The 13,715-nt window shown below is 41.4% G+C and overlaps 1 protein-coding gene across 1 annotated transcript; it reads left to right on the forward strand.

Annotated features, from left to right (window-relative positions):
* The first annotated feature begins 7,165 nt into the window (after nt 1-7,165).
* Nucleotides 7,166-13,403, forward strand: LOC143549346 (4-coumarate--CoA ligase 2-like). The gene is made up of 6 exons (XM_077040254.1): nt 7,166-7,627; nt 7,757-8,308; nt 9,659-9,857; nt 10,042-10,258; nt 10,741-10,843; nt 11,132-13,403. The coding sequence occupies exons 1-6, from the start codon at nt 7,193-7,195 to the stop codon at nt 11,249-11,251; spliced, it is 1,626 nt and encodes a 541-aa protein (XP_076896369.1). The 5' UTR covers nt 7,166-7,192; the 3' UTR covers nt 11,252-13,403.
* Nucleotides 13,404-13,715: the final 312 nt, after the last annotated feature.

The raw sequence follows: 13,715 nt of genomic DNA on the forward strand, positions 1-13,715 counted from the left end.
TCTCTTCATGTTTGGTTTTATAGATATAAGATATGCTTGCACGTTAAAATAAGAACAAGGTTGTATGGAAATTATTCACTTAACCTCTGTTCTATTTTGTTTGTGGTTCTCGCAGTATCTTGCTCATGCTGACATGCGCGCTAACTTGTCGTTATTTTCCTTTTCGCGCGTCGTTGTCGCGCGGGCTGGAAGTATGAGTTTAGCCATTACATGTCAGCTTGTGTTACTCAGATATCCACTATGATTCCGCGCGCGGCCTCGACCTGAGACCTTAACATGATATGGCATGTACTTTGCCTTAGTTATGTTTAAGGATTCTTATGATCAGGCTGCGCGGGATGTAAGATGGATGTTTGTGAGTGTTTTGAGCTAAGGCTCTTTGTTTTGGGCTAAGGCCCTGACGTTTTTAGAGTTAAGACTCATTAACGTGTTTGAGCTAAGGCTCGTAAGTTTGGGCTAAGGCCCTGACGTTTTAGAGTTAAGACTCGTTAACGCGTTTGAGCTAAGGCTCGCGCATGTATGTTTTACTTCACTTTATTTTGTTTTGAAGTCAATATAGTGTTGTCATATTGTTCCAATTTAATAAAGGAAGTGTGAAACATGTATGCAAAGGTAATAGAACAAATATTGAAAGATAGCGCGAATCATCATTCATGATGGCTTAAAAGCCTTCATTACAAATTTGAACTTTTACATGAAGCATTTTCTAAGTTGTGCCGCGTTCCACGAGCGCGGTATCTTTTTTCCATTCAAATCTTTTAAAGCGTACGCGCCTTTCCCCAAATCTTCTGAAATTTGATAAGGTCCCTCCCAATTGGGGGACATTTTTCCTGGGGGTATTGCGCGACTAGCTTCATTGTTTCGAAGGACAAAATCATTTTTCTTGAAGTGGCATTCTTTAACGCGCTGATTATAATATTTTTCCAGCTTTTTCTTGTATCTGGCTTCATTAATGATAGCCGCTTCTCTGCGCCCTTCAAGCAAGTTAAGGTCCAATCTTCTTTCGCGCTCGTTATCAGTTTTGCTCATCATGAGTACCCTATGGGATGGGCATCCAATTTCTGCTGGGATCATAGCCTCTGTCCCATAGGTTAGGCTGAACGGGGATTCGCCATTGCTAGTTTTGCTTAATGTCCTGTGCGCCCACAGGACATTAGGTAACTCTTCGACCCAAGAATGGGATTCTCCCTCCAACCTTTTCTTCAGCCCATTTAGCAAACTTTGATTCGCGCGCTCCACTTGACCATTCCCCTGAGGGTGGTAGACGGATGTGAAGATTTGGTTGATGTGCAATTCTCTGAGCCAGCTTGATATCTTCCTGTCAGTGAATTGTTTGCCATTGTCGCTCACAATTTCCATGGGAAGGCCAAAACGGCAAATGATGTGGCTCCAGATAAATTGCTTCATCGCCTCAGCTGTGATTTTTGCCAGTGGCTTGGCCTCAACCCATTTTGTGAAATAGTCTATCGCCACTACCAAAAATTTCACTCGCCCTTGCGCTTGCGGCAGGGGCCCTACAATATCAATGGCCCATTTGTGGAAAGGCCATGCGGAGGTGACTGGAATCAAGTTGTTCTTTGGACGCATGGTGTTTGGCGCGTAGCTCTGACATGCCTTGCATTTTTGGATTTCTTTTAGCGCATCCAAGTACATGCCTGGCCAATAGTAGCCTGAGCTCATCGCCTTGGCAACCACCATGCGCGGGCCAGCGTGAATTCCACAGATTCCTTCATGAATCTCCCTAATCACATAGGTTGCTTCTTCAGCATCCAGGCACTTCATGAGCGGTCCAAGATAAGAGCGCCGATATAATGTACCATCAAGTAATTCATAGTTCTGTGCCTTGTGTCTTATCTTTCTCGCCTGTGCGCGATCGTCCGGTAACTTCCCCTTCATCAGGAATTCTGTTATTGGAGTTATCCAGGATGAAGGGGTTGTATGAATTACAAGGACCGATTGCGTTTGCACTGACGGGCTGCTCATTACCTCCACCCTGACATCTTTGCCAAAGTGATCAAAATTAGTTGATGCCATTTTACTCAACGCGTCAGCGGACTTGTTTTCGCTGCGCGAGATGTGTATTATTCTGAAGAAGTCAAACTGCTCAACGAGCTTTTTTGCCTGCTCTAGATACAGAGGCATTGTGTTCTCCTTGGCGTCATATAGGCCGTTGACCTGAGCAGCTACCAAGTAAGAATCAACATGCGCCTCTAGTCTTTTAACCCCAAACTTGCGCGCGATGCGCAGACCAGCCAGCAGGGCTTCATACTCAGCCTCATTGTTGGTACTCTTGAAGTCCAACCTGATAGCATAAGTATATTCACGATTATCAGGGTCCATCAGTTTGAGGCCTGCGCCGGACCCTTCGCTGTTGGAGGCTCCATCAGTGAATAGCCTCCAAACATCTTCTTCATCATTTGCTCGCGGAGGATCTACCTCGCGCTGAGCTTCTTCAATCTTTCCGTCTGGGATTTCCGTGATGAAATCCGCCAAAACTTGACCCTTTATCGCTGGACGGGGCTTATAAGTGATCGTGTGTTCACCTAATTCCAGCGCCCACTTTGTCAGCCTTCCGGAGAGCGCGGGGCGTCGCAAAACTTGCTGGATGTTGTAACCAGTCAGAACTTCAATAGGATGACCATTGAAGTATCTATGGAGCTTGCGCGACGCGTGTGTTAGTGACAAAACTAACTTTTCCATTATGGAATAGCGCGTCTCAGGGTCTGTGAGCACCCGACTCACATAGTATATCGGCGTTTGTATCCCCTTGCGATCCACCAATAATACTGCGCCGATCGCGCGGTCTCCAGCTGACAGGTACAATGTAAGGGTCTCGCCAGGAAGTGGAGCTGTGAGCGCTGGCAATTTAATGAGACATTCTTTTATCTCAGTGAAAGCTTGCTCAGCCTCAGGCGTCCACTTGAATTGGCTCTTCTTCAAACAGTTCCTCAAGGTGTTAACGAATGGAGTAGATTTGCTGGCGTGGTTCGCTAGGAACCTGTTGATTGACACCAATCTACCATTCAGCTTCTGAACCTCTTTCATGGTGGATGGTGAAGGCATGTCAAGGATGGCTTCCACCTTTTCAGGGTTCACCTTGAAACCATCCTTAGTGACCATTACACCAAGAAATTTCCCCTCTTCTGCGCCGAAAGTACATTTGCTCGGGTTGAGCTTCATGTTAACCTCCGTTAGGCGCTGAAGGGTTTCCTCGATGTCTTTGAGCATTTGTCTCTCCTCCCTGCTCTTGATCACCAAATCATCGACGTAGACTTCTAGATTTCTTCCGATTTGTTCACTGAAAACCGAATCCATAAGTCTCTGATAGGTTGCGCCCGCATTTTTTAAACCAAAGGGCATTTTTGTGTAACAAAAAACACCCTTGTCGGTTCTGAAGGCCGTCTTGTCTTCATCCTGTGGTGCCATTTGAATCTGGTGATAGCCTTTATAGGCATCCAGGAAACATTTGAGCTTGAATGGCGCCACGGAGTCCACCTTTGCGTCGATGTTTGGGAGGGGATAACAATCTTTCGGACATGCTTTGTTGAGGTCCTTGAAGTCAATACACATTCTCCATGACCCGTTGTTTTTCTTTACCATCACAGGATTGGCTACCCATGTCTGGTATCGAATTGGGCGGATGATGTTTGCGCGCAACAGGTCCTCCACTTGCTCATTCATGGCCTTCGCCTTTTCATCCCACATGATTCTCTTTTTCTGTGCAATTGGCTCCACCGACTTAAACGTGTTAAGAGAATGTTGCGCCAAGTCTCGCGGGACCCCCGTCATATCGGAGTGTTGCCACGCGAAAACCGACGTGTATTTTGTAAGCAACTTTTTCATTCTCAATCTCGTTTCGTCTGAAATGGTTGCGCCAATTGTGACCGTTTGCTCTGGGAATTTTGGGTTTAAAATCCACTTCTCTGGCGCATTGTCAGCCATTGTAAGTTTCATTCTCCCTTCCCGCGGCGTGCTTGTCACTGCGCACAAATGATCGCGGTAAACAAATGCTACGCCTGTTGGTGTAGGGATCCCCAATGCGCCGTGCGCTGGCGACGGTACAGCATTAAATTGGGCAATCGTTCCCCTACCCAGGATCATATTGTGGCATGACGTGGTGGGCAAGACCAAGAAGTTGACAACTTCGGCTCGCTTGTGCTCATCATCCCCCATAGTTAGTTCAAACTGAATCTGGCCTAGGGGATGTATGATTTCATTTGAGACACCACAGATCGGTGCGTTCACAATTTCGAGCCGCGCTTGGTCTGCCGGGTCTAACTTTCTGAAACACTGCTCATACATAATGTCAGATTCGCTTCCAGTGTCCACCAGGACCTTTGACACTTCGTAATGAGCAATGTGTGTGGTAATGACTAGAGGACTGCTTATTGAAGGGCCTCCCCTGATTCTTGGGAAGATGACTTGCTGCTCGCGCCAATCTCCGTGAATTTGCGCGCTTCTCTTTCTTGACGTCTGCCCTTGTCGTCCCCCCTCAGCCACACAGATTCTTTTGTACTTCTTGCTGGCAGAGGCTCCCTCCGGTTGCTCATCTTCTATTCTTTGGTTTTTTACCAAGTGAGCCAGCCTGCCCGACTTTACATCCTTCTCGATCGCATCCTTTAAATGATGGCATGCGTCGGTGTTGTGGCCCGGGGACCTGTGAAATTCACAATATTTGCCACTGTTTTGCGGTCCCTTGTAGTGTAGTTGTTTGGGAGGCTTGAATTGGACATTCTCAGTACTTAACACCTGTGAAGGTGTTTTAGTGAGGGGAGTCCATATTCTTGGCAGAGGTCTGCTGGGATCTCTGCCGCCCTCCCTCTTGTCACCCTCCCCGTGTTTACGAGCATCCTTTTGGGGCTGGGGTGAGCTTGGTTGCGCTTGTTTTTCCGCGGAAGAAAAACTTGTTGGCTGCAACCTGGACCATACAGAGTTCTGTTTGGGCCTCTTCTCTTTGCTGCGCGGTGATTCAGCCTGATGCGCTCTTTCTCTTGCCCTATCTTGGGCAATCTGTTTCTCATTTCTCGCGAAAACTCGCGATGCCTCCATTAACTTGGCCCACGTGGTGGGCATACCATCTTTGCTTACGAGAGCTCGTCGTAACTGATCACTGCGCGCGCCTTGTATAAAGGCCACGCGCAGGAGCTGCTCAGTTATGCCCCCGATTGCCAGGGACTCCTGATTGAAACGAGTGATGTAATCTTCAATCGTTTCATCATTCCTGCGTATGCAGTGCATGATGTCATCAGGATCGCGCGTGTGCCTGCGCTGCTGTACGAAGTGGGCTTGGAACTTTTCTAATAATTCCTCGAACCCATCAATTTGCCCTGTCGGCAAGCTTTCGAACCATACCCGCGCAGCGCCCGTGAGGCAGCGAGCAAACATATGACACCATGTTGGCATCGTCCAGCTCTCTAGGTTTCCCGTGTTATAGAAACCCTGCAAAAAGTCATCTGGATCTGTTGTGCCATCATATTTGCCCAGACCACTTGGCATCTTGGTCTTGTGCTGGATGGGAGCCTGCGCGATGCGCGCAGTAAACTTTGAGTGTTTTACCAGGATGGCTGGTCTGTAGGGTGTGGTTACGTCAACTTGCCCTCTGACCGGTGGGCTGTATGGCATGTGCAGATCCAGATCTGCTCTGGCCCCAGGCGCCATGTTCACAGGCGCGCGTAGCTGCGAGCCTCCTGCATGAGTATCCCTTGTCTTCCTCATGCTATGCACTTCTTCATCACTGAACTCAGTGTGTGCAGTGTGAACAGAATGCCCTTCTTCCGGCGCGCGCGGCCTTTTTGTAGGCTGCTTATCAATCGCTTGCCTTTGTTTTTGGTCGGCTAGCTTCTTCTGTTTGATCATTTCAGTGTACTTTTCCATCAGACGCCGCTGCTCATTTATGAGCCATTCATTCGGATCGTTTGCTTCATCTTCTGGACCCATTGGTCCTTTCAGCTTCGCGCCGGCCATATTTTGTAACGTGTGATCGTCTGGAGGAGTTTCAGTCTGGCCGTGAGGGGTTGTGACGAAGGGACGGTTGCTGGTGGTACGCGTAGAATCACGCGGAACCCTCAGAACCTGCTGTCCGTCGTTAACACCCTCACGTTCAATATCCTCCAGAGCTTGATCAACGTTACGAACTCCAGAAACCATGGTGATTGATTTTTCTTCGTAGATCTGGAAGAAACGTGGATCTACTCACTGGTAGCAGATCTACTTTCCTCGGGTATGATTAAACTGTTTCACCGATGGTTCCTTTGAATCCGTGTTCTTCCACCTACAAAATGAACAGCGCCGTTACTTACCCCTCAGAAAGGGACAGAGGGGTCCTCTTTGGGGTAACCCTCCGGCATGAGAATCAGTATCTTTGTGGAGAAGATAATAAAGTGTGAGTCAGTGAAATCTCAAGAGTATTCCTGAATCGCTGAATACTCTTGATTGTGTGACTGTGTGTTTTTTCTGTAACTGACTGTGAGTGAATATAATTCAATATGATTGAATGTGATATCACTGCTTGTAACTGTCAATGATTGAGTGTGAATGAATGTGTCATCAAAGTGGAGTTGATGCTGTATTTATAGTGCTAGGGTTTCCACTGGCTGGGCTCAGCCTCGTTGGCCTCCTCCAATCGCACTGCGCCACGTGTACTCTGGGACACCTGGCGCTTTCTCGTTGGTTGAAATCATGTGGTAGCACATGTGTCATGCTGAGTTGTCGACCTTTCATTTGGCAGCTGTCAACATCAGCATATTCTTACTCCTTAAAAAGATGCCTTCTAGAAGAGTGTCTGACGTGCACAATCAAGGTTGCCCTGATCCTGATTTGGATAAGGACGAGGTTGATTATGTGCACGTGTGATATGCGCCCATCCTGAGGATGCGCGAAGTCTTCTTTTTATTCTCACGCGCAGATATTTCATGCGCAGGTGTGATATGCACGAGCGTGTGATATGCGCCGCGCGCTGGTGCGCCACGCGCATATGTGGTGCAAGAGCATGCGATATGCGCCGCGCGCATATGTGATGCGCGAGCATATGATGCCTGAGCATGTTTTGTATGCGCGATGCGCCTGGGTTTTGGCTTTGTGCCTTCATAATGTCTTTATCTTGTGGGTTGACCCGCCTTGCTTGGTGTTGAGGCGGGTACATACCTCTTCAATTCCCATAAAAATACACAGTATTTCACTCTAAAAAAAGCCAATGGAAACTCAAAAAGAAATAATATTTCGATCAAAGTTGCCGGATATATACATACCAAAACACCTGTTGCTACACTCCTACTGCTTCGAAAACATTTCTGACGTCATCAACCGTCCGTGTTTAATCAACGGCGAAACCGGTCAAGTGTACACTTACGCTGATGTTGAGCTCACGTCACGAAAAGTTGCTTCCTCACTTCACAAACACGGTATCAACAAAGGTGATGTCATCATGATTATACTCCCGAACTCACTGGAGTTTGTGTATTCCTTCATCGGGGCTTCATACCTCGGTGCCATCTCAACAGCAGCGAATCCTAATTTCACTGCGGCTGAAATAATCAAGCAGGCGAAAGCGTCAGAAGCTAAAATCATCATCACCCAGTCCGCACACGTCTCCAAAGTGGAAGCGTTTGCGTTAGAGAATTCAATAAAGGTAAAGCTAAGCTCGCAGTTTCTAGCTCAAATTCTGACTTTGTGACGTTCAGTCATAATTCAGCGCACAGGGTTTCCTACACATATTTACATAATATTACCTTCTAACAGTTACTAATATATATGTTAGGTAATATGCATTGATTCGGCTCCAGAAGGATGCTTGCACTACTCCGAGTTAACTTCTGGTGATGAGACTAAATTACCAGAAGTTGAGATCTCGAGTGATGACGTTGTAGTACTCCTGTACTCTTCCGGTACCACAGGACTACCGAAGGGAGTGATGTTGACTCACAAGGGGCTCGTGACAAACGTTGCGCAACAAGTGGATGGAGAGAATCCGAATATGTGGATTCACAACAAGGATGTGTTGATGTGTGTGTTACCGTTGTTTCATATCTATGCTTTGAGTTCAATTTTATTATGTGGATTACGTGCGGGTGCAACAATTTTAATCATACAGAAATTCGATATTATGTTGACTTTGGAGCTGGTTGAGAAGTATAAAGTGACGATCGGTCATTTTGTGCCGCCGCTCTTGTTAGCGATCGCGAATAATGAAGAAGTCGTGGATAAGTATGATTTATCATCGATGAGGACAGTGATGTCTGGCGCGGCGCCGATGGGGAAGGAGCTGGAAGATACTGTTAGAATGAAGTTTCCGAATGCAAAACTCGGACAGGTATGAATATGGTATCATTACTTTACATACATGTTAGAAATAACAATACCAAATTTCTAGAAAAATAAGTACCGAATATAATACTGAATTTATCGGTATGGTACTCGATACCAAATGCATCCTAGGTCTGAGTTTCATGAAATTACTCTCTTACACATTAACTCACTTTTAAACACATAGTAGGTGGATATGCTTACACGTATTATGTAAATCACACAAATAATTTTACTAAAATTTGACTCCAATATAGGAATATTGGATACTAATTAGAATATAGAAAGTATAGTTGTCCGTGTCTTATATGTTGGACTTAGGGGGTGTTTAGGATTGCTTATTTTCACTAGCTTATAATTTATAAACTTTTTAAAAAGTAATAAGGTGTTTGAGATTGCTTATATTGTGAGATAAAAAGTTCCATAAGTTATAAAAGTGTAACTTATTAACTTAATGAAAAGTTATAAGGAGGTAAAATAAGAAATCCTAAACACCCCCTTAGTTGGATTGATTAACACAAAAAAAAATATCAATGGGTTTGTGGTAACCACAACTTTTTCAATATTATTTTATTATTATTAAAAACAAAAATCATACTTTACTATTACCCTATACCAACTATTTATAATAGACAAACTTTATTTATCATAATCAAACATATATAAAATAAAACTTTATTTCTAACTTTAATTATCTCCAAACAATAAAATATCTAATTTAAACCCTAATCTTTGTCTTCTAATTCTTTATTCGATTCCTCTTGGACTTCTCGGTTGTTTATACTTAACCTCGTTTATGTGTTAAATCATTAGTATATCCTTCATCTGATGGTTATAATACCGAGTATGAAATTGAGATAGTTATAATATCCGATCAATTTTCGTACGTGTACAAATGGTTGGTATAATTGGTCTGTTTGAACTTGAAGTTCTAATCTAACCTCATGCTTTATTAATGGTTATACTGTCTAGTTGAGTTCATAATATTTAACACCGGCAGCCTCACCTTTTCTTTTTCATACTTTACATCAACACTAATAATAAGATCTTTTAGATAAAGATTCATTACTTTTATTAGCTTTTAATAATGAAAAGATCAAAAAGGTAAATTAATGTTACACAATTATTGCATTTCCAACCTGACGGTTACATAATATTGTTTGATCCATTGTTAATTATTCAAATCAATAAAGGCACATAATCATGTTAATTAGCGCCAAACACAAAAGGCTTTTTTGTAATATATATGTATAATACTTGTATATACAAGTCTTTGCTAGTCAATGGCACGTTATTTGAAATTGATGGGGTAGGTATTAACTATGAGGTTGACTGTTGACATGAATGATCATGACAGGCTTACGGTATGACGGAGGCCGGACCGGTGGTAGCCATGTGTTTAGCCTTTGCCAAGGAGCCTTATGAGATCAAGTCCGGAGCAAGTGGCATCGTGGTCCGTAACGCTGAGCTGAAGATTGTCAACCCTGAGTCAGGCGTGTCCCTCCCAAGGAACCAACAAGGAGAGATCTGTATTCGTGGTGATCAAATCATGAAAGGTATGCCATTTTAATGAAAGTTAGTTCAACAAAAAACAACTTATGTTTTGTTGTTTGTCTATTTATTATTTGTATGTAAACGACATATTATGAGTTGATTGACTGCTGCATATTGAGATATATCCATTTGTGTCTTATGATGATTATTTATGATTAAATTTTCATGTTAAAAAATTCTTTATAGGTTATTACTATAATGATCCGGAAGCCACAAAAGCAACAATAGACTCGAATGGGTGGCTACATACGGGCGATATAGGGTTGATTGATGACGATGATGAGCTATTCATACTGGATCGGCTCAAGGAGTTGATTAACTACAAAGGATTCCAAGTAGCACCAGCTGAGCTTGAAGCATTATTACTTACTCATACTGACATTTCAGATGTTGCTGTGGTGCCGTAAGTCTATTCTTCTCATATATATTATTATATATGATAGAATTGAATTAAAATTTTTAATAACTTGTAATAAAAATTAAGGGCTATGACATTGAATAACCAAATATTTAGGTTAGAACGTTTTGGTGTGTATGTGTATACACACCACATGCACGACACGAGAGCTAATTAGGTGATTAGGCATTCAGAAAGCATACAAATAGAACTAGTTTACACGGGCTATTGTTGTATGTGCTATTCAGTAGACATTATTGAGTATAATTTACCAAAAGAAACATTGTTTTTATATTACATATTCACGTTACTTCGCCTAAAAATATTGGGTAAACTTAATGAAAATGTATCAACATTTACATAAGCTATTGTTGTATGTGTACTTCTATATGATGTTTGATGAGGTTTTTCCGTTTCTTAATAGACATTTGCAACTTAGAACATGATTTTGACTTGAATGTTGACCGTAGACTATTTGTTTATCCCAGTATGGTAAATGAAGCAGCCGGAGAAGTTCCAGTTGCTTTTGTGGTGAAAATCAATGGCTCAGGTGTAACAGAGGATGATATCAAGCAATTCGTATCCAAACAGGTAATTGTAACAAATTCGCATAAATCCTGAATAATTTCTATAGTGTATATATTCAAAACTAAATACAAGCATAGCCATAACCAATTTAAACTAAAAAATAATATCTTATAAATAGTTGTACCTATTGCTTTAACCATAATATAAAAGAAGGTTATGTAACCGCCTCTTTTTTTTTTCGCTATGTATTGTAAGTGACACCTATTAATCTTTATGCGCTTCTGGCTTATGTGTATATATATATAATGAATTATATCTAATAGAGATTGATTATGATTTATTACATTGTAGGTGGTATTCTATAAGAGAATAAACCGTGTGTTCTTCATCGACACAATTCCGAAATCAATGTCAGGGAAAATTCTTCGCAAAGAGTTGAGAGCGAAGCTTGCAGCTGGTGTTCCAAATTAATTCTCTCTGCATGCATCATAAAAGTTTAATTTCTGAATAATACTTTTTGGTTGATGGTGGGTAAAAAACCAGAACGTTGTTTGTTTTTGACTCTTTTTTAATAATTGCAGCCTTTAAATAGGTTGAGGCAAGCATTGTGCATTGCCTATTTAGTATTCAACTAATAATGTCAAATCTCTATTAGCTATTATGGGTGATGTGTTATTCACTTATTTGGTACCAATGGGAACACTGCCCTGCCCCCGCTTGGTATCAAGAAACATGATCTTGATCGGCATGTTTGTTTAGACAATCCCAAGCATTGAACGGTCATGTGATCTTCGAATATATTCGTTGTTAAAAAGAAAATATTTATTTGAAATCGAACTTTATATACCATTAAAGTTTTGTTTTTCTCACAGAAATCTAAAATTTTTTCTCCCTCAATATTCAACCCACAGTTTATTTAATTGAACCAATGTTGTTAAGTCTGAGTATAAAATTAGACATGTCTACAAAAACCATAAAAATGAAACACGTAAAGCCCTGATCGCGATGTCCTACATTGGGTGATGCATTTACTTATAAACACGGTCATAATTATCAGAGTAAATTAAAACTTTTCACGGAATATAAAAACATCAACCATTTATTACAAAATATTAAAATCTTGTCTTTTTACATTCAAATTATCTTAACATAAATAATCCTAATTTTTCTTCACTAGATGTCAATCAGCTCAGTCCATGCCATGTGCCTCCTTCAAGCCAACTCCTTCATTCTATTTGCCTGTGTGCATACTAAAAGTCAGCTACGATGAGCGAGTTCTATTTAAACAGACAACATACATTACATTCACATACGTATATATACGTATCCAAAGATATATATTACATACTTAACCTGTTTACCTTCCTTTCAGACATACTTATATACATTCCTTCTTTAATACTTTCATTCCTTCATACTTTCATACTTTGGTGCCTTCTTATTTTAACTTACATAATGCATACATAACTATCTCTATGTTTTAAAGAGCCTTTCGCTCTATAACCTCACAGATATTATGAGGTTCTAGTCCCTATCATCACAAATATTATGAGGGTATGGTTCTATCATCATAGATATGATAAGGGTCCGGTCCCTAAAGGCTAACATCACAGATATTATGAGAGTCTAGTCCCTATCCTCACAGTATTATAAGAATCCGGTCCCTTCATTCGATACAACCATACAGCCCTACAATCATACAACCCTACAACCCTACAACCATATATACTTCTAATTCTTTCTACATTCGTTCAACATTTCTATGTCGTTCATATACCATTCATATAGCATACACTTACCACTTAAGGTAAGTGTATTAACTAATTACATCGAGTATGCACACAACCCCGAAAAAATAATAAGGAAATGGGGCTAGCAACTCACTTGAATCTTGTTCATCTCGGAGCTTATGGTCACACCTTTTTCTAGATGGTCACGACTAACTGTTTAATAATTAACAATCACCACTTAAATACTCCTACACAGATCATATTTCTAGGTTAGTGAAATCCCTAACGAACGGGGGCAGTGCCCCTGGTTGCAGGGTCCTAGGGGCGACAGCCTTAGCAGGTCAGCTTGAAAAATTTTTATTTTCGTTAATAAGGCTTTATTAAAATTCATTAGAAAAATAAATTTCACTAAATCAAATCGAATTTGAGCAACCAATCGAATCGAATATTACAAACGAATCGATTCAAACATTACAAATGAATCGAATCGAGTATTACAAACGAATCGAGACGAATATTACAAACGAATCGAATCGAGCTTCTTAAATGAATTGAGTCGAATATTACAAACGGATCCAATCGTGTCGAATCTTACAAGCTAATCGAATTGAGTATTACAAACGAATCTGATGCAGTTTTAGAAGCGATCAATGGCTCGAGAGACTCATGATTAATCAAAAGACGATAAACAGATCCAAAGGTTCCAAGAACAATGTTCTTTATATTAAACTCAAACAAAAACTAATGAAAACGTTTACAATCAATCATATTTATACTAGACAGGAAAAGATAAACATGGAAACTAGATAAACATAAAATAATAAAGATAATAAAATCAGAATTTAAATTAGGAGATGTCCCTGCATCATACTCCCCATCTTCGAAAAAATTTGTCCTCGAGTTTTGCTTTCAAAACAAAAGCCACCTGGATCAAATGGAAGATCGACCCGATTCTTAGACGGTATCATCGCTATGAGCTCACTAGACAGTTCACCTTCATTGGTCGTTTCGCCGCTCTCTGGACCAACACCACCGGGGTCGAATGAATACCACCTAGGTGATTGAATTTTTGTCAGCGTCACGCTCACAAACCCATTACCCAATTTAGATTCTTTGTCACAATTTAATCTTCTAGAGCTAAATGTATTATCAATGGAAAAAACTATATGCCCAAATATTCTTCCACCATGAACGTGATCACAATA

The sequence above is a fragment of the Bidens hawaiensis genome, unplaced genomic scaffold, assembly GCF_021521415.1.
Source record: "Bidens hawaiensis isolate Kalapana, Puna unplaced genomic scaffold, B.hawaiensis_p1.1 tig00015545_1, whole genome shotgun sequence".
Taxonomy (NCBI): domain Eukaryota; kingdom Viridiplantae; phylum Streptophyta; class Magnoliopsida; order Asterales; family Asteraceae; genus Bidens; species Bidens hawaiensis.